This window comes from Solea solea, chromosome 13 (assembly GCF_958295425.1).
Source record: "Solea solea chromosome 13, fSolSol10.1, whole genome shotgun sequence".
Lineage (NCBI taxonomy): Eukaryota > Metazoa > Chordata > Actinopteri > Pleuronectiformes > Soleidae > Solea > Solea solea.
The window spans coordinates 15,624,240-15,639,931 of NC_081146.1; the positions used below are offsets into that span (position 1 = coordinate 15,624,240).

The following is a 15,692-nucleotide window of genomic DNA, read 5'->3' on the forward strand; positions in this document are numbered from 1 at the left end:
TGGCTTAAAAGCTAGGCAAAAAGAAGGAAAGGAGGTTAGAAAGAGAAAGAGCTTCTCGTAAAGGTGTGGACCAGAGATCAGGGGTTATTGCACAGGAAGGCTCCAAAGGGAAAAAAATTGATGAAAAGGAGAAAAAAGCAAGAGAGACGTGTTTTTAAAAATCACTTGGTAACTGTTAGTGTCTATTAGCCGAAGTAGAGAAGTGCACGCAATATGGAACTCAGACAAAGAGTCGTAGAAAGCAGATGCAGCAGTTGCTCGGTGAGTTAAATCCACATTGTGTTAGTACACTCTGGGAGAACTTGTGAATTCTGTGTCACACATAGTGTCGGTGGAGTTAGTGTACACAGATAGCCGTTAATCTCCACTGCAGTAGTTGCTGCATTGAATAAGCCATTCTCAGAGCCAGCGTGAGGTGACTGACTTGACAGCCAGTCAGTGAAGTCAGGGTTAGTCACTAAATGAGTAGCTCTAGGCCTCACTGAAGCCTGGGCCTCGACTTAGCATCTTACCCCGTTGCTCTGGGTGGATTGTATGGACTGCTCACTGGTGGAGGAGCAGGTACTCATGCGGTCTATGTCCTTACTGTGGGTGGAATGGCGGTGATGAGAGGGCGCCGTCCCATGGCTTCCTCTGCCCAATGAGTCCCCTCCACTACCACTGTCATTAGGGTAGGAGAAGGAACCGGGCCGACTGGCATGAGAGGGAGGTATTGTCGGGACTGTAGCCCAGAAAGTGTTGCATTTATGAGCTGGACTGGAGGGGACAAACATTTCCTTCCCTCCTCCTCCTCCTCCAGGGGACTGAGGCGAAATCAGAGAAGAAACTGTCCCAGTGCGAGGGCTTTTCTGGGGCAAATTCAGTGGAGCCACAGCCATCTGTGGTACAGCTGTTTGATGTTTCGGAGTTTCTTCATAGCCTCCGTGACCATGCCTGCCGTCCATGCTGCCTGATGACCTGTTACTGTTATTACTGTTAGTTCCGTGAGGATTATCCAGCATCCTCATTTTAGGGACCTCTGAGGTTAAAAGCTCTCCATTAATGGTGGGGTCTGAGAAGGGGAGAGAGGAGAGGGGCTGAGGGTGGCAAGGTGACCACATACCTGCTGATCTGTCGGGCCCCTCAGGGCCCGGGGGGTGGTGGTGGTGTACAGGCTGGGGGAGGCGTGAGGAAGGCTGGGGGATGCGGGAGGGTCGGGAGCGAGGGCCGCACAGAGAAGAGGAGCTGCTCCCTGATCCTCCAGAGCCACCACCGCCACCTCCTGCTCCCATGTTGGAGGTACTACTGGAGCTGCTGCCTCCTGGTAGGCCTCCAATGCTGCTGCTGCTACTGCTGGGTGGACCACCTGAGCCGCTGCCACCCACATGGTTCCTCTGGTATTCTATGGGGGATGTCAGAGCTGTGGGAGAGGAGGAGGGGCAAGACTTGATTCATCTCACAAAAATTAGTTTTGTGTTAATTCTTAAAGCTTGAGTCCAAAATTACCTTTGCCAATGAGGTTATGTTTTTCTGTTTGATTGTTTGTCTGTGAGCATCATATCTCAAAAAGTAAACAATGGATTTAAATGAGATTTTCTGGGAATTTAGGTTATGGCCCAAGGAAGAAATGATTCGATTTTGGTGGTGTTCCGGGAGTGGAAATGGATGGAGAGAGATTTGTGCTCTCTAATTGCTTTATCTATTCTATTATTTTCTTCATGCCCAAATAGCCATTGGTAAATAAAGCTGTCTGGGGAAAAAAGGGAAAAATATCCAGCATGGTAAGTGTCTGGAAACAGCTTTATTCATTGATGACTACCAGGACATGAGGAGAATTTCAAAAAAGTTGTGTTGTAGAAACCAAATTCAGACATTAACTGTAAGTTCAAAGAGGCTGAATAATTTGTAGAAAAAGCTAAACTTGTAAACAGTCATACCGTTGAGGAAATTACGCTGGTTCTCCAGTATCTGGCTGACCTGGTGGATCCAGACCTGACTGACTCCAGGGCTTGTTGAGTGGAGAGTGTACCTCTCCAGGTTACCGCTGGATGATCTGGAAGTAAGTGTGAACTTGCAGGGGTCATCTGTATTTTCCTCTAGACCCAGCCAGCTCACCTGGAGCAGTGGGAGGGTGTGGAAGAAAAGAAGTGATAGGGATAAAGAATTAAAAGAACATAGCGGGGGTCATTTTCTATATCTAGCTTCATTGAACCTTCCCACCCCCTAAATGGGCCTCAGTTACCTTGATGCTGTTCTTGAAGAGGTAGCCAGGACTAGAGAAGCCCTTCTTTTTGTCTATGGGCTCACTGAAGATGACAATCTGTTCAAACATAAAGATTCTTCTCTCTTTCATTCTGGACAAAAGTCCTCCATCCTGGTCTGAAACCATGAAGGTGTCCTGAAGGAGCAATCGCCCCTGAGCCACAATTTTACCCTAAGGAAAGAAATAGAGGGTTGTTTTCAATAGGTTTCATTACTTAAATAATCATAAAGAACAAACAAAAACAAAATAACAAACTACATACTAGCACTTACAGTAGCTTTGCAAACACGAGCGCACAGTGGCACCTAGTGGCTAAATTAGAAATGAATTTCTACAAAATATAAACAGTTTACTTGACTACTTTATCCCATTTAGTACAGTTGTCTGAACACAGACACACACTGAAGTGAGATCTTACATCGAAGCCTTGAAGGCGCCCGACATTCATCATGTCATTGCAGCGCTTGGGGACCACACACATCACCTCCACAGCTTTCTAAAGAGGAATACGGGAGGAAAACAAACCCTTAGAAACAAATTCCCTCCATAAGAGTTCATCAAAACCTCTCCTGCTCCTTTGTGTTGTTCAGGCCTCATCACTTTTGTCTCACCTCCAGCTCGGTTGTGTCCACTCCAGCTTTCTTAGAAATTTTGTGAAGATCCTGTGGAGTTAAAAGGTTTTAAGAAATATTGATTTTGCTGATCAACATGGGGAGTACTTATCTATCACTTAAATGCTTCCTGCAGGGTAAGAAACACTGTGGCAGATTTACCTTCAGAAGCAGCTGGTACTTCATTATGCGCTGAACGGGTTTAATGAGCAGGTCAGTGATCTGCAGTCTGTGGCTCAGTCGCTGCTTTAGATCCTAATGAGGGGAAAAATACATTATTATCTCGAGCAAAAACTACATAGTGATCAATACAACATGGAAAATTGGTGAAAAGGTTTAATAGTCTTACTTCAAAGTAAGTGTCAATGTATTCAGACACAATGTGCTCTGATTTGGGCTTGTTCTGGCAGTACACGATATACATGTGTAGCCTCCGCTCCTGTAGATGAAACAAGGCCAGGAAAAAAAAGGCAGCTTTTAAAATGTGAGACCAAATCTACAGGTTAAAAAATATCATTTTTCAGTCAGTATGTTGGGATAAAAAAAAATAAAAAGTCAATGCCAAGCAGTTACACACCTGTTTGACAAATAAAGGAGCGAGCCTGTCAGGATCCTCTAAACATTTCTCAAGTTCTGCCAGGAAGAAACTGTTGTCACACCATGGGAGAAGAGAAACACGTGATTTTATCTGCCCAAGAACGTGACAACCTTTGTGTGTTTCAATACAGTCATTGAAATCTATATATATATATATATATATATATACTGTATATTTGCAGAGGAATTGAACGATCCACTTACTCTTTGTGCCAGTCATAGATCTGATGGATGTTTCCAAAGACAATCTTGTCTTTTCCTCTCATGTCATCTGGAACTCCCTCTTCTTTCATCCTGCACATGTAACCCTGAGATGACAAAAAGGTCATTTGTTTTTTTTTTTAAATATGCAGCTAACACTTACAAAAAAATGGAACATTTAAAAGCTCAGATTGAATACTTTACCTCAACCACAGATCCCAGATCCCTAACATAGTCTCTTTCGGTCTCCACCAGCTCCAGAAGCACATAACTACCAGACAGGAAACAGAAATTGTCACTGCGCAATACAAACGCGATGCACTCGGCTGTGGACGCACATCAGAAGTGCTCCATATAAGCACACAAATGCGGACAAACATGATTAACTGATTGGACTCAAGCAGCTTTTGTTTATCGGAGCGCTAACACTTCCCTGGCTTATAACTTACTGTCTCCTCTTGAAGAAACCGGACTTGCGCTCCTCCACTTCATCGATGGGCGAGGAGGAGGAGAGGAGGGAGTTGTCAGAAGGGTTAAAGGAAGGCGAGCTGCTGTCGCCCTGCTCCACTGACAAAGAGCTGGGCCGATCTTCCAGAGACTAAGGAGGACACAAACAGAGGGAGGAAAAAAAGATTAAAAAACCAGAGGTTTCTCAGTAAGTGGATGACAATGAGTCATCATTATATTGGTATGTGGTATGTAGGCCAGTATTTGTTGGACGTGTGTTTTGGGGTGTTGGCCAGAGTGCAAAAGCCATTTGTTGGAACAGGGGACAGCTGGCACAGTGAGTCACAGTCCTGACAGCTGACGAGTAGGCTATGACGCCGTGTGTGTGTGTGTGTGTGTGTGATTGTACAGACATCAATTAAAATTGTTCCATGGACAAATGTGCCACATTTGCGTGTACTTGTGAGGTTGGACTTATGATTTCCATCTCACCATCTTGCTCTTCACCAGCTCTTCAATGGCACTGACCAGCTCTGCAGCACTGGGCGTCTCAGAACTACTGGGACGAGCGGAGAGACGGCAGGCAGACTAAAAAGAGATAAGCGATACGTTGAAGTATGAGACTTGGACTCTGTGAGACTTGGTGTTGCTGCAGGCATACAGGTGTGCAATGCATTCTCATTGACTGTGTGACGTTGTATGTGATCAGGCTCACCATTGCTGTGTTTGGACCTCGATATTCCACATGTCCAAATAAGGACTGGTGGGTGGGATCTCCCTGATAAAATGGTTAATTGGGGCCAAGTTGGAGCCAAACAGAGATTATGAGGGGGGGTTTAGGTAAAGGGCAAGCTCTGGGACTGGACTGCTCTTCAAACATGAGCTCCATGATTGATAAAAGAGCTTATACACAGCAAACAGTGTTGCTCAACACTCCACGGGGTAGAGATTTTACCTCTGCAACAGGATCCTCAGTACACAACAGGGGGATTTATCATTTAACCACATAAAGACCCAGACCTGCAGAACATGTGGATGTGGAGTATACACTTCAGCCAGAGAAGTATAAGTACACTCCATTAAATGACGTTTTGTTTGTGAAAGAAAATGTGAAAAAGGCAACACAAAACAAAAATTGAAACAATGAAGGAGCGAATGTGTAGATGATGACATGGTTTTACATGGAAAGATAAGGAAACTGGGTGAGAAGAGAAGCAGAACAGAAATCAACGTAATGCTGAAGGAAGGAGCATGCAACCATCAAGAAAATAGAAGGAAAAGAAGAAAAATGATTAGTGCAAAGTAAAAGTTTACCTCTTTTATTGTTAGTTAAATTGTTAGTAAATTATTATTAAAAATTAAATAAGCATCTCCCTAGGAAGAAAAATATACTTTGGGTTTAAGTCTTTGTAAGGTTCTCTTATTTTTTACATTTTTAACCCTGCTCCCAATTATTGTTTATATATTTGTATTTGTGTGCAACCACATCGCTGATGAAGCAAATAAATGTGTGGCTCAATTTAAACCAAGTACAAAAACAAATAAATCAGCTTGTTCTGGTTGAGCTGTCTAAGATGTGTCTGTACATCATGTCTTCTGCAAAACAATGTGTGTCATCATCATAGTTACAGCTTGCTTGTTTATCGAGCCACCAACCTTGTCATCCTGAGAGTCGGGCTGAAGCAGGCTGTGTTGTTGGATGGCCATAGGAGGAGGCAGAGGGACGGCGTCAGCCCCCTCTTCCCCTTCCTCCTCGCCACAGCTCTGCATGCCTGAGGAGGAAGACTTGGACAGGGTACCACTGCTCAGCCCCTCATTGCGCATACGCTTCAGGGAGAAAAACAAGGAACAATGACTCTCAGGGACAATCAGAGGCCGAACTGGGTGTTAAAAAATCTCTCAGATTCTTCATCCATTCTTACTTCCTCCAGCGTCTCGTCCTGTGGCGTGGCAGCACTGTCATCAGAGTCCTTCTGTGAGCCAGGAATTATGTCCATGTTCTTCCTTGTGCCGTCACGGTTCTTCTTGTGCTTGTGGGCGAGTTTCTTGACGTGGCCATCCGCTTTGCCAGAGCTGAGTCGCCGCACGGGGCTGGTCAGCCACTTCCTCAGAGTATTCCCAGGACGTTTGGGCCCTGGAGAGCTGTGGGGGCCCAGAGTCTGGCTGGAGCCTGGCTGCAACACGTCGTTACTGGATACAGACAAAGTGTCTGAAGGAGGGAAAGGAACAAAGGAGATTAATAGCAGGAATGAGCCCATGTGATATTCAGTATTGGTAACTGTCCGATATCGGTCAAATGGACTGGATTGCATGTCGGTCGGTAAAAGAAAAACATAAAATGCACAGGCTGTAAAGAGACATATACCATGTGACCAGGATATGAGTGAATGTCATGTGAGTTGTGGGCTTATTTTTAAGATAAATGAAGAAAAAAGTTAAATGTCATTTTGTATAAAGACTGTATTGGTAGATACTCAAGGCAATTCCCACCAAAAATCATGACTGACTGATTGGATCTTTTAGTCTTACATTGACTGATGGGTCTTTTAATTCAGAATTCAACTCTAAGTAACAACTACTTCCTTTGATTAATCATGTCTGGAGCTCCTAAAAACACCACAACTCATTGTAAATTGCATCTAAAAAAAACAACATGTACTATACATAGCAAATCCATTTTATACAAACATTTAAGGTGTAAGCAATCCCTCCTTAAGGAAATGACAAAGTGTGGAAAACAATACAGTATGTGCCTGAGGCAGGAGACTGTATATGATAAAGATTTATGGACATGTGTTTGTTTGCTTGTGTTGTGTACAGTGGGCAGGCTGGCCCTCACAGTGATGGCTCCACTGGGAATCAGTAGGAGGAAAGCTCTTGTTGCAGTGGAAATTGAGCAATGTGAAAATAACACGGGATAAAGAGATGCTTGAGGCTTTGTCTGAATGCTCAACATCTGTCTGCCTCAACCTGTCTGCTCATCACTCCTGTTCTCATTCCTTCCTTCCTTTTGTCCAGTCCTCTCATCAACCCTGCTCCCTTGACAGGGTTTTCACGCTCTTCACACAGTGCAGCATGATTACACCACACAACAATGTCTGTACACAACCTTTCACCGCCCCTGCGTGACTTCACAGTTCAGCAAAAGGTGATACATGATTGGACAAAGTCAATGACTCTGCAGCCAATTCAAAAGAGTGAGATAAAAGCTCTCACCCGAGGATCTGGAGAGCACTTTTTACGAACTTCCAAATATCCTAATGGGACACAAAGTGTTCCAGGAATACAGCGTTCTCATGAAAGCATCTGAACACGCGCGGCCTAAGTACAACATTGAGCGCATGTATATGGGGGCTGAAGTTGACTTGAAGGTGGAACTCTCCTCCCACATCACTCCGTATTGAACTGCTTGCATCACATCACAGAGAATGAGAAACAGTGAGATATTCTTTTCTCAAATTCACTACAATAACTTTAGATTCAAAGCAAGACAATACTATTTATTTAGGATACTGGGCAGCAGCTTGACGTGGGGAACAAAAGGTCTGAGAGATTCAGGCTTTAAGCCTCTCCATCATTTATCTACTAAAGTCACTTTAAAACATGCAGCTGCTACCGATTAAGCCACGGGACCAAGCTGAATGGCTTTTTACGAATGGCAGGTGTGGAAATCCTGCCGTCCTTTACTGCACACTTTAGCAAAGACCCGCATTGTTAAGTGAATGAATGCATCTGCACATCAGAGACTGAGCCTCTAGGACACCTTTTTCTTTCTTTCTTTCTTTCTTTCATTTTTTTCTTTTTTTACTGCACTGCTGATATGAAGCATGTGTTTTAACACTGCACGCAAAGGAAGAAGAAAGCACAGTTCCCAGAATAGCCAGCATCTCCCACATCAGGCCATGTTTGTTAAGACACTGAAGCAATCTTCAGTCAGACGTATCATTTTGACAAAGCCCGGGTCATTTGATTAAATCTTTCGTATAACCCGAGTTCAGCTAATACTGAGGCGAACAACAACATGAATGTGTTGGGATGTTAGACGGATTTCATCACAGAGATACTGTTGCATTTCCCGGTGAAAGGGAAGGCGGAGTGAGTGTTCTGCTTCGGGTATAAATCCTATCCAAAGTTCCCATTTAACGATGGCAGGAGGTGTGAGGGTATTGTGTATCTTGACCTAAGGCAATCTGATGCAATCTCAATGCTTAGTACACTTCGAGGGGGGGGGGGTTGTGTGATTTACCTGCCTTAACTATTTCCCCTGCAGAACTAAATGAAAACCAGAGTCACGGTCGATTGTTACAATCCCTCCCTGGAATGTTTTAGTCATGGGTAAAAATCATGGCGCCTATTTAAGGCTATAATTCTGATGACTCACAGTTCCTTTGCATTTACGGTTGGTCTCCAAGGGCTATCAAAACTCAACCTTACTTATTATTACTTATAGACCAATACCAATAGGTTTTACACGTTGTTGTTATTATAAGTGCTTCCTGCATTACTGGGGATTTTAAAAGCCACTTAACCAGCACACATGTATTGCTTTTTTATATGTAAACCAGACCCCTTTTCTGGAATTTCATTAAGACACTGTCGACCTGCGAGAGACGAGAAGAGGGTCTGGACTTCCCATGTAGAGCAAACCGACCGTGTATCCTGCAGGCATGCTGGGGTCACAACCTGACATGCCCACATGACTTTAGCAGGTACACGTCAGCTGTTGTACATCACAGGGTGCCCTGCAAATTCTGCCAAAACATATTTAACACCGTCATTTGATCCCTGTTGGGCTTGTGGTGAGAAGTACTTGCATTTATTCCTTTTAAAACATCCAAGGAGTGAGAAAAATCAACGTCTTCATGATCTCAGCTGTTAAGGATATTGGCAATATTCAAATTTAGTTAACGAGATGGATTTAAAATGTAACTTTAGTAAGAAGAAAACCATGCATACTATGATTACTTTGGTAAATAAAGAAGAAAGACGCCCACCTCCTGTCCATTATGCGAAGGAGTGAAATATTCCCACTCTGACTTTGGTACTTAGTTCCATCTGTGTACTCTGGTTAGTCGGAAGAGGTTGTGTTAACAATGGATGAAACATGGGGTCAGAAGCCTTAACAAATTCCTCCTCAGTGGAAAATAACCTTTGAGACACTCATACACACAGAGGGTATGACCTTGGACCTTTGCCCTGTAGGGTATATTTCATCAATGAGACATCTCAAGGACAGCTGGTCAGGCATTTGCTCATGGGAACTTTGGTTGCTTGGTGGCTTTTTCTCTTTTAATCTCTTGTAACCATTATTTTCATGTGGTTATCTCATTTGAGTCACAAAAACAGGCAGTTCTTCTGATTAATCTAGTAATTAAACTGCCGCAACTGATGCAAACATGATTCCCAAAGATATCAAGACAAAATTAATAATGAAATAGGAGTTTCAAAGATCTTTAACTGCCTCTGCACCTTTCAAGCAGAAATTGGAACTTTCACAAGCAGCACCAATTCCAATTCCTGTAACTAACTGCAAATATTAGCTCGTCCCATCACTCCCATCTGGCAAATTTGTCACATATATTTGAAGCTGGCATTACTCTGTAATGCTCAGAGGGTACACATCTTATCTTTATTAATATCATCATTGTTTTTGAATTTAGACTAAAATATCGGGCATTAAAAGTGAAATCCTTGATAATAAGAGATGCCTATGACGATAACAGACTATATCTTCATGCAACTCTAATGTTTGGCACACGATACATATTACACATGTGCACATGAACAGATGTTCAAAGGTCATGTGACAACATGAAACATCTACATTGATACTCAATCTGCAGAGGCAAGGGAGACTCATATGTGAACTTCTAATCCTTTTAGTATTTGGGCCGATGGCTCCGAGATGGAACCCACCAAGAGTCCAACAGATGGGTCTCTACTACGTATTCGCCGCCGCCATAACTCAGCCACTCCTCCTTCACGCTAATGCAAAGAACATGCCAGATTTACAACTCAGCGTGTGTTTGCCTGTTACTCAGAATAGGAAGAGAGGGAGGGGCCTGCTGTACAACCGGAGTGATCCCAAAAGGCAGTGTAGCTCCACAGTAGCATGCCTGAGATTCCAGAGGTGTCACCAGGGGAGCATCTTTGGTGTGGTCTTATCTTTCCCGGGAGAAGTGATACAAACACACCGACGAACATGGACTTCAGCGGGTGTGGACGAGTACGTGCTCTTAGGGGCAGAAGCTCCGGGGGGGGGGGTTTGCCTGACTGATCTGTTAAAATGTGGACAGTGCTGGAAAATTCTTGCCAACAGCCGTAGTTAGGGAGGGTGTGGAGATGGGATGGGAGATGCAGGCTTTAGAGACCACCCACTACACATGCTGGCTGGGACGCAGTCATATTCTGGTGTTTTTAAATGCTTTATCTGGCTGTTTAAGGCAGGCAAACTTTCAATAGAAACGGAACATTCAGCTTCTGTTTTTTTTCTCTCTTCTATTCAGTGTGACCTCATTATGTCCTACTCTTAGTTGGATACAACACAACGACAGCCTCTATCCATCTGTGCAGCACCAACCAGACCTGATGTACAGATAAGATCAGCTCAAAGATATTATCTTATCAATGCGCTTGCAGCCGCTTTAATATCTCATCACCTAATGGTGCATTCACCAAATGACTTTCACTGGCATAATATCACGTTCACAACATAATCCACTCTTGACTGGGGAACACCCTCTGCATTACACCCAGATGAAAATATCTACTGTGAAACAAACAAGCACAAGCTGTAAAACATTAAGGAAGAGAACTACATTCACTGTCACACTTGAAACTGCAGAATTTCTAATCAAACTTAAAGATCCTGCGCGCTGACAGCATCTTCATCATCATGAAATATTTTCCAATGTTTTGTTTTCCCGTCCTTTTCCACTGTATAGTAAAAAAAAAAAACTGTACAAAGAGACTGCAGTCTATCAAACTCTTATTAAATAAAGTCTTAAATCTAAAAGGCAAAGAAAGAGCTTTTTACCCAGCCTAAGCAGAAGAAATGGAAATGACTCATGATCAAGTCACCTACCCAGATCCAGAAGCCAGAACTTGCAGTTGTCAGATTGTCCTCCTTGTGCTGAATCCATGGTGTAAAACGAGTTTAATGACATAAAGGACTCAATTCCACGAGCCATGTCAGTCAAATGACACGCCTCTGGAATTCTGAAATATCCCCTCACATCACTCTCACAGGAATGCAACCTTCGTCTTAAAATTCCTCTACAGAACCCGAAATTGAGAGAAAGTATAAAGTCCCATATGGTTAGAAAGAAAAAGTCCAAATGCAGCATTAGAGAGTAGGATGTTTTCTCTCTCTCTCTCCTCTCTTTGTATCTCCTTCCCTCCCTCCCTCATGAGTGGGCTGCTGTGAGGATATTGGGCAAACCTCCACTGTGCCTCGCCCGTTCCAAAGGGACGTCTGAAGTCATGCAGCACATATACTGTATTACCCTTTGTAGAGGCACCCACTCAGTTTGTGGGGGCGGGAGTAAAGTTTTAAAGGCATTAAGGATGCACACAAGTTGTGCAGCAGCGTTGGAACAAATAAAGACACGGTTATAAAACAGAAGTGCAACAGTAAAATGCAACAACACTACTCCGTGGTGGGTTACAAATTCCAGGAATCCAGAGACCTTTTTGAGAGCATGAGTTTAGTAGGTACGACTAAATAAACATCATAGGCAACACTCTTTATGTCTTCACTTCGTCTGATAATGTCCCTTTGCACGCTGCACACACTGGAGCATCTATGCGGGCGAGAGGCACAGAGATCACTCTGTTTAAGTGTCTGTTTGTATCTCCGTGGACTCTAAACACACTCTCCCCTGCAACAACACGCACACCGATGCGCTCACACACACACACACACACTGGCCTGTATTTACTCGGCTGCTCACAAATTCCGTTTTCACACTGTCATTATGTGAGCACCTTTGCACTCATTTAATTGTGACGGTGAAAACCTGCATGTTAACCTGATTTGCTAAATGGGGGAGGAATTCCAGGAATCAACATGAAAATGTGAAGCGCATGGCAATGAAAGGAATCCAACCTTGATTTAAAAGGAATGCATCGTTTTGCACAACTTCGGCGACGAGTTAAACACACACACACACTCTGAGCAAATACTCCACGTAAACCACCGTTATTTTGACTTTGCAGACAGTCAGTTCCGTTTGACTCTGTTATTTAAGAAACGGACATCAGGCCCACAGAAAACCAGTCATTATTCCCAAGAACCCAGCAGGACACTAAACATCCCCTCGACTGTCACCCTTCCACAACTCCAGACAAAGTGGCCTACATGGTTGGTCAGTGAACACAAAAGGCTAACAAAATAGCAAAGACGTTTTTTTTTGGTCATCCATGTCTTACTGCTCCTCAGCAACAGATTTATTTTTTTTGACCACAGCAACCCCTGCAGTGAAAAAGGTCCCCTTTCATTACTCCCTCTGGCCACACACAAACACACTCATACAAAGGGCGAGCGATGCGCAACCAAACCGAGGGAGAGAGGGAGAGAGGGAGAGAGAAAGAATCAAGAGCTTCTGTAAGCCAACAGAGACAATGAAGCTGGAGGGCTGGAGAAATAGGTAGTTGGGAAATTCTACGCTTCCTGCTCTTCTGGAAATCATTCAGCTAATCCCAAAGTTGTGGAGCTCCTTTAACTGCAGTCCATGCAGCCTGTAATTTTAAAAGACAAAATCCAGGCGTTCTCATAGCGATTAGAAAGAGGCAGCCAGCAAAATATTTATATTTTATATTGCCATAGAAACAAGCAGTTTTCACCCACTCTTCTATGTTAAAGAGACAAAAGCACAGGCAGCACTTTCTATCAAGATGTGATGACAGCGACTCATAACTCCAAACAGGTCTGCATGGAAAAGGTTTTGTATTCTCTTGTCACAAGGGGATTATTGAAATAATCTTAACAGTATGCAGCTATTGTAATAATATTTTCTATATGGGTGTCAGGAGTCAGGAACCCTATTTAAGAAAAATGGTTTTGATCCCACATGTAGAGTTCAGAGACTTGTACATTCAATGCAAATGAGCACTGAAGCTGCTCTGATGGGAGGTGACGACCTCATTAAGTAACCCTCGCTTTACTTTAACCCTAATGTGAGCAAAGATTTATTTTGGACTACATAATGGGCATCCCTAATAAGCAGTCGACTGTTTAAAGGGAGCGGAGTGTACAATGTGCGTCTATGTAAACATTACACGCTTGTAACAATCCAGAGTTACAGTATAATTATGGGAGTTTCATTTCCTGCACGCATAATTCAACACTATTTCTGTAACCACACCTGATGTGATGAGTGAGTGTTGCACTTAATAAGAGGCTGTGTGTATGAAACAGACGCAGATTCTGGCATCATGTCGTCCAGGGCGGCACCCTGACCGGGCCGCGTAGTCTTTTATGTTTGTGGCAGTGGATGGACACGCCACCGCATGTAAAACAAGGGTCTCTGAAACTAATGAGACCTGTGGATGGTGAATGTGCCCGGGAATTCAAAGGTTGAAAAATCATTTTAAGATGATTAAAAGAGAGCTGTGTAGCTTCACTTCCACAGTCGCATAGCAACACCTAGGAATACATGTACTTGCTTCCGCAAGCAGCTGACTAATGAGAAGGGAACGTTCTACAGGGCACCGGTGCTATGTTTGCAAACAAGACACCCATTATTTCTACTGATCTGCATGGAGGTGACAAGAAGCAGTTTGGTGAGATAAGTAGATTAAACAGGCTACTTCATACATTAAACAAATCTAATCTTCCTATAGTTCTGTAATGCGAGAATGTGCCTCAACACAACTCCAATGTGGGTAGAAAAATGAAGTGTAACTAAACCCATAAACCAGTGTTTTTGCCACTAAAAACCAGTGTATGCAGGTATCGAGCAATGTTATTTGTTGATCCAGATGCAAATCTTCACAGTTTAGAGTTAAGTAGGGAAATTATACATGTTGAAAATCAGCCTCTCTCTGGCCAAACACCAGCTACTGCATTCACATTTTGCCATTGGCTATTTTAGTCCATGCTTGTGTTACACTGGTACACTCTCTCACCACTTTCTTGTCTGCTCAGTGTGAGGATCGTTGTCCCAGACTCCCCTTTTTTTTTTTAATGTGCGGAGCTGTTGTTCTGTGTCCTTTCTCTTCATCATGTGAATCATTTTCAAAATCCAAAAAGGCATTGGGCAGAGTTAGGCAGTTTAAAGGAAATATTCCTGTAATCTTACCTTTGTGGTTGAAGAGCCCCTCCATCTCCATGGAGGACCTGGAGTGAGCAATACAGAGCATGGAGCAGGGGACGATGCCCTCCTGGGCAGGAGAGCGGTCCGTGGTCCGCACTAAGCACCAGTCCGGCTTGTCGTGGAGTCGCTCCAGAACCTCCACAGTCTGCCCTCTGCGCACCGTCAGCTCCCCATTTGAGCCACCGTTACTGGCCACAAAGTCGTGGATCACCACCGTCAGCTCACAGCCGCCGGACAGCTGCAGTGAAAGGAGGACAGAATGGAAATGTGTAAAAACTCACTGATACACATACTGTACATAGTAAATGTTGATATTTTAGGTCACATGTGTACTTTTCACATTCCCATTGAAACTCTTACAGTCAGAAGACTACTCAATAATCAATACTCCTTTTTGAAAAAGGAACGGGTCTAAATAATTTGGTGCCTTAAGTCAATACATGTGTATAGGAACAGGAAAAAAACAATAATCATGTGTGATTGATAAACTGAAAAGCTAAACTCACTAAGGCGGAATGAGACTCCTATTTGAGAACAGTGTGCAGTCTCTAAAAATCCCCAAACTGGAGTTGCATTGCTTTGACTGAAACTTTAGCCAGACATGACATAAACTTGATATATTGTACCAAAATTCCACAGGAATGATCATATTCAGTCAAATGAATTCTGCCATCAAACAGACTCCGAGCAAACAACGACTATTCCCACACAACATCCTCTGCTCAAAGCACAGGTACTCAAGCAGTGCTGTAAAGTAAAAGTTCACATGTGACTCATTCTCACACAGCAGAACAAGACGTGACTCTGATACTCTGATGACTTTTGTCATCTGCGGTGGAATTAGTCACTTGGCTCTCAGGCTTCTTCGGGGCATTTTCCATCTGAAAGTGCAGTGCTCTGTGTTCTCTTATGCAAAAAAAACAACATGGCTTTATAACCTGCAAATTAGTCAGTAGTGGTTACAAGTCTGTAGTTCTTCATGAATTATAACGTGTTTGCATCAGGTGTAGGAACTAAAACAACCTTATTTCAAAGAATTATGAACAATTAATGATGATTATATCAGCATAGGAGCTTTTACTTTATAAATAAAATAATTTCAAGATCAATAATTGTCATTGTATAAATACATAAATACATTTGCTACAGTCAATACCAAGCAGCTATATTTTTTTTTTCCACAAAATAATGCAAAATCTTTACATGACGACATGTGCAACATACCCGTTGGTAGTGTGGTAAAGCCAAAGAGCTGAGGAGCTGAGAAATGGGATTTGA

At 43.2% G+C, this 15,692-nt stretch overlaps 1 protein-coding gene across 3 annotated transcripts in view; it reads right to left on the reverse strand.

The window, feature by feature from the left end:
* triob (trio Rho guanine nucleotide exchange factor b) overlaps positions 1-15,692 on the reverse strand; it is a 98,849-nt gene that overhangs the window by 6,695 nt on the left and 76,462 nt on the right. For 2 of the 3 annotated variants that reach the window (XM_058646948.1, XM_058646949.1), the window contains 15 exons: positions 14,400-14,652; positions 6,021-6,307; positions 5,755-5,925; positions 4,591-4,686; positions 4,101-4,249; positions 3,856-3,922; positions 3,655-3,758; positions 3,431-3,500; positions 3,203-3,292; positions 3,016-3,108; positions 2,854-2,904; positions 2,661-2,738; positions 2,222-2,413; positions 1,917-2,094; positions 513-1,399 (listed from right to left, as the gene is read on the reverse strand). In XM_058646948.1, coding sequence (XP_058502931.1) covers positions 513-1,399; positions 1,917-2,094; positions 2,222-2,413; positions 2,661-2,738; positions 2,854-2,904; positions 3,016-3,108; positions 3,203-3,292; positions 3,431-3,500; positions 3,655-3,758; positions 3,856-3,922; positions 4,101-4,249; positions 4,591-4,686; positions 5,755-5,925; positions 6,021-6,307; positions 14,400-14,652 — 2,766 coding nt within the window. The remainder of the gene's footprint in view (positions 1-512; positions 1,400-1,916; positions 2,095-2,221; positions 2,414-2,660; positions 2,739-2,853; positions 2,905-3,015; positions 3,109-3,202; positions 3,293-3,430; positions 3,501-3,654; positions 3,759-3,855; positions 3,923-4,100; positions 4,250-4,590; positions 4,687-5,754; positions 5,926-6,020; positions 6,308-14,399; positions 14,653-15,692) is intronic. The other variant, XM_058646950.1, reaches the window with a different exon arrangement.